The sequence below is a fragment of the Otolemur garnettii genome, unplaced genomic scaffold, assembly GCF_000181295.1.
Source record: "Otolemur garnettii isolate 467f Iridium unplaced genomic scaffold, OtoGar3 scaffold00010, whole genome shotgun sequence".
Lineage (NCBI taxonomy): Eukaryota > Metazoa > Chordata > Mammalia > Primates > Galagidae > Otolemur > Otolemur garnettii.
Genome location: NW_003852405.1, coordinates 29,263,192 through 29,281,721, shown reverse-complemented (window position 1 = coordinate 29,281,721; position 18,530 = coordinate 29,263,192). Strand labels below are relative to the sequence as shown.

Below are 18,530 nucleotides of genomic sequence, written 5' to 3'. Positions count from 1 at the left end.
AATTTCTTAAAAACTGCAGCATTTTTTCAAAGTCACTCAAAATGCAACTCCCAAGTAATCTTGGATATTACTATGGACATATGACCACTCATTTTAAACTTCTTAAAAATATTTGTCCTTTGTTTTCTTACTTGATATTACTATCAAGAAGCATGACGCCAAGTTGACTTTCTTTCCATCTTAAATAAATTTTCCATTTTAAATTACTTATTATTTTTTGGCTTACAGGTCTAATGGCCTTTTTCCTCCTTTTCTTTTAAAGTCTAATACCATGTACCATGGGTGGCGCCTGTGGCTCAAGGAGAACGGTGCTGGCCCCATATACTGTAGGTGGTGGGTTCAAACCTGGCCCTGGCCAAAAATGGCCAAAAATAAATAAATAAATAAATAAAGTCTAAAACCCTAATATACCTTAAGAGTTAGTGGTTCTAGATCAATTGTCCCAGACATACAGGAGACAGGATTCCTTTCAATACAGAAATTCAAATCTCATTTTATTTCAAAGTTCTTTAATTCTAATTTAAAATATTGGGCGGCACCTGTGGCTCAAAGAAGTAAGGCGTCGGTCCCATATGCTGGAGGTAGCGAGTTCAAACCCAGCCCCAGCAAAAAACCACAAAAAATAAATAAATAAATAAAATATTAATATCTATTGTTTTTAATGCAATATTTAATTCTACCATTTTCTTTTTATTTCAGTTTCCTTTTCGTGACCGGTCCGTTTCCTATTCTTTGAATCACTTACTGAACTGTGGGGATACCTGTCTATCTTTCCTTGGGCGCCTGTAACACGGTTTCCACTGCCGAGCTGAGGTTTGGGTTTGCAGAGTCCGCCGGCTCCTGCTTCACACTTCTTCCTGCTGTCTTTCCATGTCAGCTATGAGTTTCTGTGTGCCTGGCTCACGGTTCCTTTCCTGATGACACTGCTTGTTTTCTGTACGTCATTCATGGTCCAGTGTGGCCTTTCAGTTTTCTTCTGTTTGGTGGTTCTCTTTCATTCCCTTCCCTTCTTTTTACTTTTGTGTTCACTCTTTGTGTGTATTGTATAATTTGCCGGGAAGGTTTGATGTTAGCTTTCTGCCTCATGGTAACTTTGTGCAGATGCTGGCTTCTCCCTGTGTGGAGGATTACTGTACTGGCTTTTCAGGATCAGCAACAGCAAGTTATCTTGCGATGGAGGGAGAAGGGAGATGGGCTGGCTTATTAGGTTTCTCAGTTGAAGAGCACCCTCTTCTGTGGCTACTCTGAAGCGTAGTTTCTTTAACAAATGGTACTTTTTATAGCAGCATGGGGGCAGATTTGTCTTTTTAAAAATGCTGCCTTCTTTCCATACTGTCATCTTCAGCTGCCGTCTTCTTCCCTTTCACTGCTAAGACTCTAAGGGACACCCCACTCTTACCCACCTCTTACATTCTGCAAACCAGAATTAGTGCTTTCCCAAGACTGTCACCTAAGGTCACCCATACTTTCTAAGCTAATCTCCCCCAAATCAGTAGACTGATTTATGCACAGTCCAGGTTTACAGTAAAATCAGACAGAAAGAACTACAAATGTTAATTTCAACTTATATGTGGCAGTCATCCTAGGTAACCTGGAATTTTTTCTCTCAAAAAATAATAAAGTCTCTTTCTTAAAGTCATTCTAGTATTCTTTTTGTTTAATATTTTGAGTCTTTTCAAGGAGCCTCCTAAAAGAATATGCTTTTTCCATTATTTCTTTCCAAAGTCTTCACTAGGAAGATCTATTTAAATAATGTAATAAGAGTAATTTTTGCATGGAAAAAGCTGTGCATTCCTTATTTTACTTTATTATTTTTAACAGTGTTTTGTAGAAAACAATAAATGGCATTTGCTTACTCTATAAAAGAGCTGTGGATCTAACACAGTAATGCTATGATCCCAAATGAAAAGGCAGTTAAAATAATGTCTAAATCCTCTGCATTAATAAAATATGGCTGGCAAATTATGAAGCCTGTGGGCTTAGTCTTTACAATTCCCTGTGTTTTATGAGTCCTTTTTATGTCCAGTGGCACAGAAACCTTTTTCCTCTGTGCTACCCAAAATAATACTGTAAAATTATTTACTATGCCCATGCATAAAGTAATCTCTGACTCTGATACAGTTTTTATTGAGCAATGCCATATTGAGATCAGATTATTCTTATATAAAATGACACAGTTTACTGCAGGCTGAAGGCCAAAGCATGTTTCCAAACACTACATAACTCCCCCCCCCCAAAATAAAAGAACAGGTAAGAAAGCAGAGACATTGTACTATGCTAGATACAAATGAAAAATTAAGAATATCAATAAATAACTACAGACACACTATCTAGAGTAATCTAAAATCATTAGGACCAAATTCCCTAAAAATACCAAAAACTCAATAGTATATGTCTTAAACATGATCATGTAAAAGAATTATTTGAAACTAAAATGATATAATAGAGAAATAGATTAATTTCTTTTACTTTTTTTTTCTTTTTTTTGCAGTTTTTGACCAGGGCTGGGTTTGAACCTGCCACCTCCAGTATATGGGGCTGGGCGCCCTGCTCCTTTGAACCACAGGCACCGCCCAAATTTTGGCGGGGGGGGGGGAATCGATTATTTTCTTATAACAACCTTTGAATACATGATAAAAAATTTCTACTCCTTTACTGCATTTAAAAAAATTTCCAAGTAGCCATGTAACTGACAACACATGCTGTGCGATTTGCAATGAGAGACCTAACCGTTTAAAGATGCCCTAAGAGGCTCGGCGCCTATAGCTCAACCGGCTAAGGCGCCAGCCACGTACACCTAAGGTGGCGGGTTCGAATCCCCAGCCCGGACCCGCCAAACAACAATGACGGCTGCAACCAAAAAATAGCCAGGCGTTGTGGCGGGCGCCTGTGGTCCTAGCTACTTGGGAGGCGGAGGCAGGAGACTCGCTTGAGCCCAGGAGTTGGAGGTTGCTGTGAGCTGTAATGCCATGGCACTCTACCCAGGGGGACAGCTTGAGGCTCTGTCTCAAAAAAAAAAAAAAAAAAGATGCCCTAAGAGAAGAGGAAACCCAGGTTTATTGATCAATAGAGACAAACATAAAACGCTATTACAAATCAGGAAAGGTCTCAAGTCACCAAAGATTATTTTTGTGACAATAGGATATATAGCAATGAGAAAAAAACTTAACACATCATCTCCCTTGAGATGAGATCCCCTCCCAAACTCTCTGCACCCCATTCTTCTAATTAAAAAATGTGTAAGTGAAGGTATGAAAACATAACTTTGGTTACAACCTACTGTTAAAAAGCACAAGGAGGACGGTGAACTAGCAGATAGAGATGTAATCTGAGGTAGAGAATCGAAAGTTAACTCCCAAGAGAAATAGAATCACACTAATGTCTGGCCCAACTGTTGGAATGCATCTTATTCACTGTCAGCCTGCAATGTAGTATTAAAAATGCAAATACCAGTTTTAAAAAGAACACTTTCCAAGTAACTCAGCAAGCTGATATAATAAAATCACAGAAAAGCAAACTCTAGTCCTCATTTGAGACTTCTGCAGTAACGTCTTTTCTGGTAGTTGCGGTCACACAACCAGCTAACTTTAATGCCTACCTCTGCACGGTCCAGGTAACTCTAAAATAGCAGTGTGTGTTGGGAGACAGGAAGTATCAGAGAAAAAACTGTCAAAATGACTGAGCAGTTACCTGTCACTCGCTAAGACTAAACAGGCTAATGTGTCTTGCTCCAGTTGTTGTATTTTGCTTTTGCACACATAGTTACATAAACACGAAAAATATATACAATCGCCATAAGTCGTTTCATTAATAAATTATACTCTATGCATAATTCAGCCACTTGCTTTTTTCATTCAAATAGAGGAGGCCATACATGGCTTGTCACCTGTTTCCGTATGTCCTATTACCTGAGAATGGCTTTTACATTTTTAAATGGTTGAAAAAAATACACCAAAAGAAGAACCATTCATCCCACATGAAAATCATGTAAAGTTTACATTTCAGCGCTGCACTACAATAGCAGCATTGTGCTTTTACAACGAAGACCGCAAGGCCTACAGAGGCTAAAATATTTATTATCTGGACCTTCATGAAAAATGTTTTCAACCTGTGTTAAAATTATTATTTGGAAGCAGAGCTGCTGGGTAATGACTTAGGTGCATTTTAAATTTTGCTAGAAACAGCAAATTGCTATCTGCAGTGGCTGTATCAACTCACACTTCACCAGAAATGTAGAATTTCCCATTTCCCTCTATCAGCACTTAATGTTCTACAAGAAACAGTAGTCTACATTTCTCTTCTAAAAACATCTGTAGGTGTTTCCTTTCCTCTTTCCAAACCATATCTCTTTTCCTTATTTTTTTACTTGGTCCTTTTTTTTTTTAATCAAGTTGTACAGCTATTTCTATAATCTGGACAGACTGCCTCTCATTTAACTCTGTGTTTTGTTTTGTTTATTGTTGGTTGATTTGTTTTGCTGTATGTGACATTCTCATTTTGCTTCAGTAATCTTCAGCCATCTTTTCTTTTGCTAGCTGTGCTTTGGATAGCACAACATCCTTCCCGACTCCTTAATAAAAGACAGGTTCCAATGGTTTTGACGTTTTCTTTTTACTTTCACATCTTTAACCCATTTGCAATGTTTTTATATGCTGTGTAAAGGCAAAATCTAATTTTATCTTTTGCTCTGTGGTAAACCAATTACTTCAACATGACGTTTTTGACTATCCTGTCCTCCAATATTTTTGTAAAACTGTATCTTATCTAGTATGTTGTTATACATGTCTCTTTTAGGGGGCTTTGTAATATGCTACAGATTCATTTACCCATTCTAAACCAATATCACATTATGTCAATCACCAGCGGTTTAAAACTGAAAGTCCTGGTGTCAGAGTAAAGGCCTCTCCTCAGCACACTCCTTAATCATGTAAATGGCTTTGGCTATTTTTGACTCCTTTACTATTCCACATGAATTTGATAACCAGCCTATTAAGTTCCATGAAAAATCCTAAGAGGGCAGAATACAGTAATGACTAAGAGGGCATACCTGGAGTCAGACAGCTAGCACTCCCACTTACCAGGTGTGTGACAAGATACAAACCTCTCTGCACCTGCAGTCACATATAAAATGACTATATACCTCACGGTTGTTTTAAGGACTGAATGAGCTAACAAATTCAAAGTGCTGGGAACAGTGCTGAGTATTTATTAAATACTAGAAATTTGAAAGAGATTGCATTGTATTTGCTTATAGAGAATTTGAGTGAAGTTTTTTATGATAATAAATTTACTCTTCGCATCACTGAATATAGTCTACCTCTCCATTTAATTTGATGTTCCTATGCAATCTATAATTAATTTTATAATTGTCTCCATCAAGAACAAAGAAGTTGAATTACACCCCTTTCCCCTTTAGCCAGAATAATGCAGATAAAAAGAGAGAACACACAACTGAATAAAAGCAGAGATTAAAAAGGAAACATTACAACTGACACTGCAGAGAGCCAAAGGACCAGAGACTACTATGAGCAACGCTATGTCAATCAATTAGAAAACCTGGGGAAAATGGATAAATTCCTAGACACATACAACCTACCAAGATTGCCCCAGGAAGAAATCCAGTTCTGAATAAACCAATAACAAGTAATGAGATTAACAAAAATCTCCCATTAAAGAAAGCCCAGAAGCTCATGGTTTCCCTGGTGAATTCTACCAAGCATTCAACAAAGAATTAATACCAATCCTACTTAAATTATCCCCCCAAAATGAGGAGGAAGAACCACTCCCAAACTCAATCTACAGTGACCAAAAGTTCGACAAAAGCAGGACAAGTGGTTGAGGAGAAGGAAAGAAGATTTTATTACTTTGCCAGGAAATGAGAAAAAGGCAGATACCTGCCTCAAAGTATCATTCCTTATCCTATGCAGAGCGTCTAACGGAGAATAGTCAGCTTTAAGCTTTTTTTTCTATAAGGATTGATGTAATTAAGTTACAATGTAGGCATTTGTTTGAGGCTGGTCCCTTCTCCCAGGAGGCGTGCCATGTACCCTAAATTGTGCACATTAAGTGCACAAATCCCTCTCCCCCCCACCCCGCTTCTGGAATTTAACTGAGAAAAGTAAGAATGCAAGGTACTCAGTACTAATATGAAACTAGCAGACGAACAATCACACGAGAGATTAAACGATGTGCCTGAAGACCAAAGCAAGTAACTAAACCAACGTGTGCACACGAGCCCCTTCTCCTTCCTGCTGTTTCTTCTACACTACATTGTCTTAAAAGTTCCATCTATTACTAGGGAGCAATTGGGCAATAGCTCACCTGTAGAGTTCTTAAGAACTAGGTCACACAGAAAACCATCACTTCAAGCAAAAGTAGCAACTTCTGAAACCGGATTACAGATTCATATTGTTAATATAAATTTTATTTTCCTTTTGTTTTACCTAATGGCTACGATCCTTAAGTATTATATATAAATCAGTCTTTTAAAAATTGAGTCCACTTTTCTCCACTGATAAATTAGGAATAAAGTTTGCTTTGTCTTTATTACTAATTAATAATACATAATCTTCACAAACCTTAAGTTTTTTGACCCTGCAATTTCTTAGCTAAGAATTTAATAGGATGCAAACTAATATCTAAAAATATGCCAGAAGGTGGTATTAATAATTCAAAAGTATCCTGTAGATCTTACCTATTTCATGGGTAACATTCCATATTGCTGAGTTTCTTAAAGAAAACAACTTATGTATAATGAGACATTTCCACCATTCTTTGTTAAACTGACAACGCAATATCAAAAGGCTTTTACTCCTTTCAACAGTCTGAAGAAATAAATACCACATTTGTTTGAAGTAAACCCCACCTCAACCTCCAGCATTTAAAACAAAATCGTGTTCCACATGTACTAACATATAATACTACTGCCATCTTCTGGTAAAGAATTTCCCAATTCTTTATATTATTTCTATAAATGAGAATCCTCCAGATATGAAATAACTACTTTACAATAATAAAAGCAGAACAGATAATTAAAGCAAATGGCTAAAAATGCAGTACAAATAGAATTCTGGCAATAATTAATTTTTACCAGTGCATATAATAAGTTCTCTCAGTAATACTGAACACATTGAGCACAATTTTTGAGCCACAGAATTAAGTACTTCATAAGCAAAATAAAAATTATCATAATAACTGTATAAAGTGAAGTTATTATTCTCATTTTACAGATGCAGAAACCAAGGGTACAAGACATCAAGTAGTTTGCCCGAGGTTACGCAGCTAGTAAGTAGAGAATCTGAATTCAGGAGTTTACAGATTCCAATGACCTTGCTTTTAATTATCATATTATAATATCTCCTATAATGTCAGACAATAGACATTAAGTAAATCTATTAACTCGTTTAGAATATTAAGGTTTAATTTAGGAGAGTGGAACAGTAATGTCACCATTAGTATCAGGAAGTCACAGAACACAGAACCAAAGAATTACTAGAAAACTCATAGATGCCAGGATCTACCTTTCATATAATTCAGAGCTTCATTCTCTAAAAATTCAGATAAATCAACCTCTAACAATTTTATAAGTGATATCATCTTTAGATTTTACGCAATTAAAAAATTTTAGGTTCTATATGCCTAGTGTTTAAATTGGAATTAATTTTGATATAATTTAAAATAATAATAAGTATTAGTTAGAAACTGCTAACTATAGTATGTTATTTATCAATTTATATTCAGAGATGTTTTATTTTATACAAGAGATAAATTACCATATTGTGCTATACTACTAAACTAACTCAATTAGTGTTTTTGTTAATTACAGGTAATGAAATAAATTGATTTTTAAAAATGTCCATGAAATGATCAACACATTTTAGCAAATTTAAAAGTTCTATAGCAGTAAGAACTTTAATGCAGGCAAATGACAATATGGATAATTTAATTATTAGCCTTGATGCCTTTATAAATCAAATTAATTACATTTAATTCCTGAAATTCCATTTTAATGAGCTCTTAAGTAACCGAAATGACAAACAGTCATAAATAACAATATTTAAAATAAGTGGCCAAATGAGATGCTTAAGATAATAGAGAATTATACTGATGAGGAAATTAATCACTTTGAAGAACATATTAATAGTATACAGAAAAGTAGGGGAGAAAGCCTGTCAACTTTTATTTGAGCCACTTTGTAAATTTTGGCTTAGAGAGTTGCACAATCAGATCAATTTACTATTGGCAATTTTCAGTGACTCATTTGATCACTAAGTTTTATATTCCCCACAATCAATTTTACCCAAATCTCAAGCAGATGTTTCTACTAAATATGCAAGGGCCAGCAAGGATGTGGCACAATTATTTGCAGGAATGCAAAACAGTACAGTCACTTTAGAAAATAGTTAAAAAGCTGACAAAGTTAAACATCTACTTTCTCGTGGCCCAGCAACCCCACTTAGGTAATGAAATGAAAACTTAGGTTTATGTACAAATGTTCAAAGCAGTTTTACTTGTAATTGCCAAAAACTGGGGGTTGAAGGGATATCCTTCCGTAGGTGAAAATAAACTGTAGTGTATCTATACAAAGATAGACTATCAGGAATAAAGAACTACTGATAGATAGATAGTGTGGCCACCTGGATGGGTCTGGGTGCATTAGTCTAGGGAAAGAAGCCAGACCCAAAGGACACAAAAGGTACAAGTCCTTTTCCATGACATTCTGGAAAAGGCAAAGCTATGAGGACAGAAAACACTTCAGGGGTTTCTAGGGACAGGAGGGAGACAGTGTAGAAAAAGGAGCATAAGGAAATCTCCTACGGTGATGGGTTGACCTGGGTATTACCCAACAGGATGAATCTGTCAAAACTAAGGACTGTTCATCAAAAAAGGAGATTTCACAATGTAGGGACATACGGCACACCTCTGGGGTACAAGACACAACTACAAGAGGGACTCTACCTAACAAACTCAAATATTGTGACCTGAAATTAAAAACAAAAAGGGAGATTTCACTGGAAGTAAATTATCCTTCATTGTTTTTAAACTCAAAAAATAAACTATAGTTATATACGACATACACGAATTCTATAAACATAACATTAGCAAAAGGTACAAAACATAGTATTTAGGAATACAGGCTTAGGAGATGAAACTAAAATGGGTAAGCAAAATAAATTCCAAAAACGCTGAGACAGTGGTTACCTCTAGGCAGAGAAGTGGGTAGAGATTAGAAATAGGCATAAGACATTTGGGAGCTTCCAGTATGTCACCACTGTTGTTCCTTTGGGGGAGGTTGCCTGAGTATTTCCTTGTAATAATTCATTGAGCTGTCACTTATTCTGTATGTATGACAGAAAAAGTAATTTTAATAAAAAGCAAGCACAATAGCTGAGGATAAATTAGGAAAGAATAAAAAATTTTCTTCATACAGAAGTACAGAGTACACCTGTATTCACGTCTTGACTGTTAAATGTGCAACTTTCTTAGCCTCAGTTTACTCATCTGAAAAATGGAAAAATTACACTTGCTGCTTATAAATTAACTGGTAAATTGAACAAGGCTGATGTAACCACCTTTCAGAGTTTCTAACGTCCAAGGCCTTCTGGAGGGTTCATTTTATGCACATGGGGTAGATCCCCAACAGTGACAACTTTGCATTATATGACTTCTAAATGACACTCAGTTAGACCAGAGGTGTGAGCTTAGCCCAAGCTGAACTAATCACAAACCCCTCTAGGGAACTTAAAACAAGGAATGAGCAAGTTCATTCTGTCTAAACTACATTACATACAGAAGAGGTGTAAATCTCCAGAACATAAGCAATAAACTATCCAAAAAAGAAATCAAGGAAACAATCCTATGTACAACAGCATCAAAAAATAAAATACTTAGGAATAAGTTTAGCCAAGAAGGTAAAAGATCTGAAACCATAACTGATGAAAGAAAGCAAAGAAGACACAAACACATAAAAAGACATCCTTTGTTCATGGACTTGAGAATTAATATTGTTAAGATGTCCGTACAACCCAAAGCAACCTACAAATTCAATGGAATCTCTATCAAAATGTCAATGTCATTTTTAACAAAAATAGAAAAATCAATTCTAAAATATATAAGGAGCCACAAAAGACCCAAAGCAATCTTGAGCAAAAAGAACAAAGCTGGAGGCATCACACTCTCTGATTTCAAAATGCCCTACACAAAACTATAGTTATCAAAACAGCATGGTATCAGCATTGAAACAGATACATAGAAGAAGAGAAAAGAATAGAGGTCCCATTAATAAATCCACACCATTATGGTCAATTCATCTTTAACGAAGTTGCTGAGAAGAATACACAAGAAAAAAAAAAAGAAAGTCTCTTAATAAATAGTGCTGGGAAAACTGGACAACCCACACACCAGAGAATGGAAACAGGACATTATTTCACATCATATACAAAAATCAATTAAAAATGGATTAAAGATTTAAATGTAAGACCTAAAACTACTGGGAAAAACATACAAAAAAATCTTTGTGACACTGATGTAGGCAAAAATTTCTTGCACATGACACCAAAAGCATAGGCAAAAGAAGCAAAAACAAACAAACGAGACTATGTTAAACTAAAAATCTTCTGCAAAGAAAGGAAACAAAAGAATGAAGAGAGCACCTAGGGGATGGGAGGAAATATCTGCTAACCGCACTCAACCCAATAATAAGATAATAAATTACCCATAACTGAATACAGTTAATCATAATGTATAGTATACTTGAAAATTTCCAAGTAGATTTGAATTGTTCTTAAAACACACACACAAAAAAGATAACTATTGTGGTTGTCATTTCACAATGTGTACATATATCAAATCATCACATTGTAAACTGTAAATACACACAATTTGTATTTGCCAATAATACTTCAATAAAGCTGGGGGGGAGAAAGTAAACGAGAAAGAAAAATAAATAATATCTCCAGCACAGTGGTGTCAACTATGCATCCTATGTCCCAGGTGCATGTCCCTATGCACACAGAGTAGCAGAGAAAGAAAAGACAGAAGGAACAGAAGGGAAGACTGCTGAATTTCTGATTCCAATTCTAGTCCCTTACTGGGACTTGCCCTTGGGTTCCATAAAACACAGAATATCTACATAACAAATATCCTGAAGAGACAATGCTAGCTCAGGTTGGATTCTACTAAATACAACAAACTATCTCAGCTAATGCATTAACAAACCATGAACACTGCATGTGGCACATAGAAAAGGCTTAACATTAATGATTGGGGCAGCAATTGACTGGTCTCTGACCTCCTGTGTAAGGCAGCCACTTCCCCACCACGCTCTGAGAGAGACCTAGTCTGGCGTCCAAAATAGTGTAAACTGACCTTGACGAAGCCTTATTCATACCACTGTTGGAAATGTGTAAAAAATCTATAAGGAAAAAGCCAAGTCTCAAATTTCCTGCTGGATTCACATATTTCTAATTGCTAAATACTGCATTAAGAGAGAAGGAAATTCCAGTACTACAAGATAAAATTACAACAACAAAACTTGAGTCTTGTACCTAAACTTAGCATCTAAAGCAAAATTTCTTCTATCCCACTAAGATAAAACCTAAGTGTTTACAACTCACAATGTCTCATCTTTTCCGTAGGTAATTCTACAGAATTTAGACTTCTATAATTTTGGTAACACTAAAATGTGCAATATTCTTATATCCACAACCTGGAGGCTATCTTCCCAATACAGAAAGGACACAAAACTAGTGATCTGTGTAAAAGATATGCTGACGTAAAATGTTTTCCTGCATACTTATCCAAACCCAGCCTATATATACTTCAGTGAAGAAGTTTGGAATCAAGTTATCTAAGCCAAGTGTATTCAGTAGGTCCTATTTACCTCATCTGCTCTTAGAAATAAATTATAATACAGTTAGTAAGACATATGCAGAAACAAAGCATTGCTATTAACTGTATGCCTTTATCTTACTTTCTCTAAGTCAGAAGACATACAAAAGCTATTCTTACTTCATATAGGTACTCCCAGAGGTCTTTATATAATGTTCTCTGTCATATATGATCCAAAATATAAAATATGGACAATCTGTATCAATGGATTCCGTTGTATTCTATTCCTAGTATATGTAGAAAGTAATTTTTGTTTGTTTGTTTGTTTGTTTAGAGACAGTCTCACTTTATTGCCCTTGGTAGAGTGCTGTAGCGTCACAGCTTACAGCAACCTCCAACTCCTGGGCTTAAGCTATTCTCCTGCCTCAGCCTCCCAAGTAGCTGGGACTACAGGTGCCCACCACAACACCCAGCCATTTTTTTGTTGCAGTTTGGCTGGGCCAGGTTTGAACCCGCTATCCTCAGTATATGGGGTCGGTGCCCTACTCACTGAGCCGCAGGTGTGGCTCAAATATTCTTTTAAATATAATTGCTAATTTTAGTAACACTGTAGTGACATTTTTAACTTAAGACTTGAAAAAAATGCAAATATACTCTTGCCTATAATTTCCTTAATAAAAGTTTTTTTGTCATATCTGATCCCGCATGATATACTTTTTTCAATATAAACTTCTAAGTCTCACTCTTATTTGCATATAAATAGCACCTGCATACAAAATAATATTTGTATCATTCATGTAAAAATTCCTAGAGCACATTGAAAACTTAATTCTCATAAATTAACTGGATAAAGTATATCAGTGATCATGAAAACACTGGTAAATAACATTATTATAAATTAAATTTACTTACAAACACTAGAGGGTGCTCTAATTCAACAGTGCTTGGTATCTCTGGCTTTGATACTAAAAATTTTCTCCTTGATTAGATTAAAACATTCTTCAGCACTGAAAATTTGTGCTTTTGAATTCATACACGCAGATAATTTAAGAGCCTAAATTCCATTCTTCCCAATCATACAATGAAACTTAGTAGAATTCCACTGAAATTTGTATTGTATAATTATTACATACTTAAATGTTACATGTTAAAAGAATAAAAAATAAGTACAGCAGAGGAAAGGTCTTACCTACAGAAGAAATTAATACAGTGTTCAGATGACTAAGAGAATGTGATCTCTTATGTAGGCTTATGTTCAAGGGAAATTATAAAACGAATTAAGAAAAAAAAGACATAGTGACTCTAAGTATTCAGGCATAAGTTAGTCATTTTACAATGATAATTTGAGAGCTAGTATTTAAACAAGAAATAAAAGTGATATTGCTGTAGGATCTCAGCTGCAGTCTTAAAGTATTTTTGAAGCTAAGAGCCATAGGAAATCAGAAAAGAAAATATTGAAGCTTTGAAGATTGAGCTAGACAGACTCAACCTTCCTAAGGCCACAGACTCAACCTTCCTAAGGCCATAGTGTATTTTCGTTGTTAAAAAGGGGTTGCAACCCACAGGCTCAGAACCACTAAGTTAGAAAATACCATCAATTCTAATTCTGCATAAGAAAAGTATTTTGTGCTAGTTTTTAAATTTACTTCTACAACAGTCATAAGCTCAATTATAAACCATAGAAATTTTCAAAATTGTGAAAAATTTGTACATTGCCATTTGGCAATCCAGAAAAGTTCCCCAAGTTTGAGTTTCTCATACACAGCTTTAGATAGTCCCAAACGATAACAAAGTTTGATGGGTAGCAAAATATATTACTATATATTTCAAGAAAGTGGCTATTAACAGAGCCATTATTTAATCATTAACAAGGTATTTTACCTTTAAAAATGATGACAGAGAAAACAACATTATAAGTATTTATAAAATTCACATACCCAAAGTCAGCCAATTTCTCGCACAAACCAGCATGCACACACATTGTCCCCTCACACACAATCCACACTCCCCGGGGCAGGAGGACCTGGCTTACGCCTCTTACTCCTTTCCCTGATGAAGTATCTAGAGGCCCAATAGAAACCATGGCTCTGAGACAGCCAGTTACAGCAAGTCATTTTAGCAAGTCTGAAGTGCACTACTGCCAACACTATATTTTGGAGCTCCAACATAATCCTAATCACAATTTTAGCTTCCCACTAATATTTATAGATTTTCCCATAAACCTGAAAAGCAGACAGCCTATGTAAAGTGAAGACTGGGTGGAAATATATAATTTTACTTACATACGCCAATTCTCATCTCTTAATGTAATGTTTCACAAAAATTTATAAATTATAAAACTAGAATATTTTATTTGAATAATAGTTTGAGATACATACTCGCTTTCCATGATTTCTGAATACTGCTGTAAACTCATAGTCTCTGTTGTAATTTCCACTTTCCGTACACTTCCAAAGAAATCAGTTATCAGGACATTTTTAGGATCTCTCTGAAAAAGATCAGTGCGATGTCCAGGAGTAGACACACACAAACTTTTAGGACATACCTGAAACTGAAAAAAACAATGATAATAAGACACACATCTATAAATACACACACACGACTTTTAATAAATTCAATGACACATACATAGACTACAGTATATTTTTAAAGCTCTCCTAACCTAAAGAAGCAACTAGTTCTAAAAATTAAGGTTTCATTCCTATTGTAATACTCGGCATTCCAGGAAAACTATACAGACATCAAAACAGGGATAAGAAAGGAAGTTGGCCATGGAAGGAAAGAACAATCACGTTCTTGAAGCACGTGCAAGCGCATTCTGAACAGCTAAATCACTAGGACCTCACCCTCAACGCTAGGACAAGACCATTACTTTCTTCTGTGTCTGTATTCATCTCAGTGGGGTGTTCTACTAGTGTGGTTTTCAGACATTTTTGTAATCATGACCCTTGATTTAAACTTTAAATTCAAATAAAGTATCACATGATAGCCCAATATGGAAAATACGTTAACACAGCCCCGCTCTGGACTACAAAATTGAAGTTTAGCCCCCCACTGCTTACCACCTGTGTCCACTGCTGTAAACCTATGGACCATTTTATAAGCCAAATCACTTTCTTAGTTTATCTATGACAAAAATGAATTCAAGCCACTTCCACACATATTCTGCCGCTCCAAGAATATAGTCTGAAAACCACAAGTTCACTACAAAACAGATGTCATTAATAATTTGAGTGTAAATCTCATTCCTGATCCCCCACATCTGGATTTACCAGGGACAGACACTCATTCAGCAAAGCATAAAAAGTGTCTGTTACATACAGATCACACTGTTATATTAGGATAGGAAGGTTGAGAAGGTATGGATCTGTCCTCAAGGATTTAAGTCTAGAAGAGATGAATAAGCATATCAAGGCAAAAAAAAAAAAGATGACAGGTTATACTTTAGAAAAGGATAAACTTCCTACAGCATGAGAATGGGGAAAAAAGAGAGTGGGGTTTAAGCTAATTTTTAAAGGAAAGGCAGATTTGCAGATGGGAAGTCAGAACATTCCTAGGAAAGGAGCAGTTGCAGAGATGTGTAAAGCAAATGACTTAATTTGAAGCACAGGACTTATGAAGGATAAAACTGAAGTCCTAGGTATACTGAAGGCCTTGTGGGCATTCCCGCATGAGCAACTGAAGGGTTCTGTTAGGATAAGAAAATAGGAACAGCATAGTCAAATGAGCTTGGGAAACACTAAATAATATTATCTTCTTTGCCACTAACATAAAAATAATTCCACTTATTATGAAATCATTCCTTCCTACCTTACTTATCATATCGATCTGATTTCCTTAGCCTAAACAACACCATGACTCACAGGTCCTGCATTACTCCCTTTAATTTTCAATAATCCCCTTTACTTATGGAATGCCCACTCTCTAGCCAGCTCATATGTTTATTATCAAAGATAAGGATCACATATTATCTTAATTTCTGTGCATATGCAGTTGGTACTCTAGAAAAGCATGCTAAACTTCTCTTCCTTCAAGCCTGAAAACTTATCTCTTCCAATAAGAAATTTAATCACTAATCCTGGTATATTTAAAGAAGCCATACAAAGGTGCATTGTTGTCATGTACCTTCATTCATTCCGTAATATTCAATGAGCATCTCCAAGTACTAAGTTCTGTGAAATGTGAAATGTGAAATGTGAAATGTGAAATTGGAAATGTCACAGGTGTAAACAATTACAGTGCAATACTAAAAGCATATGACAAGAACATTACCTGGAGGATGCTGAGACCTCACATATAACAGGTAATAACTTCATAAATATGCTCATTGACTGTTACCAATGACACTGTAAATTTTTAAGGAGCTAAACACCAAGTTTTCTAATTTTGCTGCTCCTGAATATAGTACTCTGAATACAGGTGATAGTCAGCAAATTTTATTATATGCACATAATCCAAGAGAAAATACATATTATTATACACATGACCTAGAAATTTGTCAAATCACTGCACTAGTAAACTGCAAGAAACTGGATCTTTCTTATTGACTAGAAGTGAAATAGCCATCATTAAATTTTTTAAATGGAGGCAGTAGGGGAAGATGAGATATTAGGAATGTGAAAACATAAAAAAATTACTTTTCTCAGTCTCTCCTTTATAATTTCAATGAAAGAAATTTTGTTAAAAATTCATTAGACACTTAAATATAGTTTAAGTGTTTGTGACATCATGTCTTGTGTTCCGTAAAATGTTCAACGTACAATCCAAAAATGACAATAGATTTTAAAATTAATTAAAATTTAGGTGACTATAATTATCTTACAGTTAAAGTAGTATTATAAGCTTTGTTTTAATATTCAAATTCATATCAAGATTTATTAAGCAGGAAAATACATAATCTTCCATACACAGTTAAGTAGGTCTATCAAATTTGACAGGTTACAGCAGTGGTTTTCAGAATTTTGCAGTGGTTTTCAGAATTTAATGAATGGAAACTTAACGAAAAGGTTGCCAGGTAATAAAAGCAATCAGTGCAACGTAGCTTGGCTGAAGAACTAAAGGACAGAGCCCTTTCCACTCAGTCTCCCCTCTGTCCTAAGCTCCATGAAGGAAGGAATAGTGTCTGCCTCGTTCACCAGGGATAGCCAGTGCGTGGCACTCAGCAAACTCTCAAGAAATGTTTGTGAATAAATGACCGTGGTACAAACTAATGGGGAAAGGATGGATGTGATCAACACAGAGTAATGACCCCACCTCCAGTTGTTGTTTCAAGCTTTTATTATGCCCACTTTTAGTAACAACTCCAAAGTAGATGCAATTAAAAAGATAAAATTGACATAGAGAACTCAGGGGAAAAATCTGAACTAAATTGAAAAAGCCACGTCAAAAGATTAGACTAGAACTTGAAGGGCTAAAACGAAAATATGTAAGGAAAGATCATTCTCCTCCAGAAGCTGCCCAGTAAGTGAGAACTGAAACTCAATTAGGAAGGTCCATGAAAGACCTACTGTAATAAAACTTATAAAAACTAAAGCTCAATGGATGCTCTGAAAATTTAAAAATTTTACCAGAGAAGAATTTGTGGAGGCTTGCTGAAGGAGGTCTGATCTTATTTGACCCCTAAAGCATAGGTAGAATTTCAAAAGGGGAATCTAAAAAAACAAAATACGTTTCAGGTACGGAAAAGAGAATGGGCAAATGAAGGGAAACGATGTCCCTCCAGGATAGCAACTTCCCCGGGCTACGCGTTAGGGCTCTTGTGGTAAAGACAGACACTCACACACAGGTAGATTCGAAACAATTCAATGTATGGGGCAGTATCCTCCAAGAGTAAAGGGAATGACAGACTTCATTTGTCACATTAGGTCAGCACACCTATGTGCTATGATCAAATCAAGTGAACACTTACAAGGTCATTCATATTAGTTTGACTAGCTGGATTAATTTCTTCCAGAAATTCCAAGACATAAAATGTGTATCTATCCATGAGATGGACTCCAATTGCAGGATCAGGTTGATGCTATGAAAAGAAAAAAATATATATATGTCTAATAGCATCATTATAACAAACATGTTTAAAATATAATCAAAATTTCCTTCTAATATGCTAAAAAGTCCTAAGAATATGAAATAACAGCTACATTCATAAAGCATGTAAATGATTTCAGAATTAGCTACACATTCTAAAGACGCTGCAGTTTACAAATGGAGAAAATGTACCTACCGAGAGTGAATCTTCTCCCACTTGGCTACTCGCTAGAGCCATTATGTTGGGAGAATAAAATCGTTCATACATGGATGCGCCTTGACAAGTGTCAATAATAAACAGTAGCTCATTGTACCTGAAAAAATAATGATAATACTTTTCACAAGAATTGTGTTGTTAATCCCTCACTGACTAAATATTTCTATAATACTACCACAATATAAGATGTTTAGATCATATCTTATTCATTTCATTAGCTAAAAATTTAGAAGAGTTTTTGGTAGAATCCCCAATAGGAATCTGACGTTAGAAAAGTTAAAGGTATAAATACTTGTCCAAGGAAACCACCCCACGGAGGTTAGGCACCAAGTAGCGGCCCCACCTCTTTCTTCCTCCCTTGTCTGAGTCACATGATTCAGAGTCCAAATGAATACATAATTCAACAAATACTTAGTCTGCACTCATGCTGTGCTAGAAACTGTGCTAGGTTCAGAAA

The 18,530-nt window shown here is 35.6% G+C and overlaps 1 protein-coding gene across 1 annotated transcript in view; it reads right to left on the bottom strand.

Moving 5' to 3' along the window:
* The window catches only part of PIGK (phosphatidylinositol glycan anchor biosynthesis class K), a 71,694-nt gene that overhangs the window by 31,577 nt on the left and 21,587 nt on the right, over window positions 1–18,530 (bottom strand). Inside the window, exons 7-9 of the mRNA XM_003784218.3 lie at window positions 18,053–18,170; window positions 17,738–17,848; window positions 14,208–14,380 (exon numbers count right to left, since the gene is read on the bottom strand). Of these exons, the coding sequence (XP_003784266.1) occupies window positions 14,208–14,380; window positions 17,738–17,848; window positions 18,053–18,170 (402 nt within the window). The remainder of the gene's footprint in view (window positions 1–14,207; window positions 14,381–17,737; window positions 17,849–18,052; window positions 18,171–18,530) is intronic.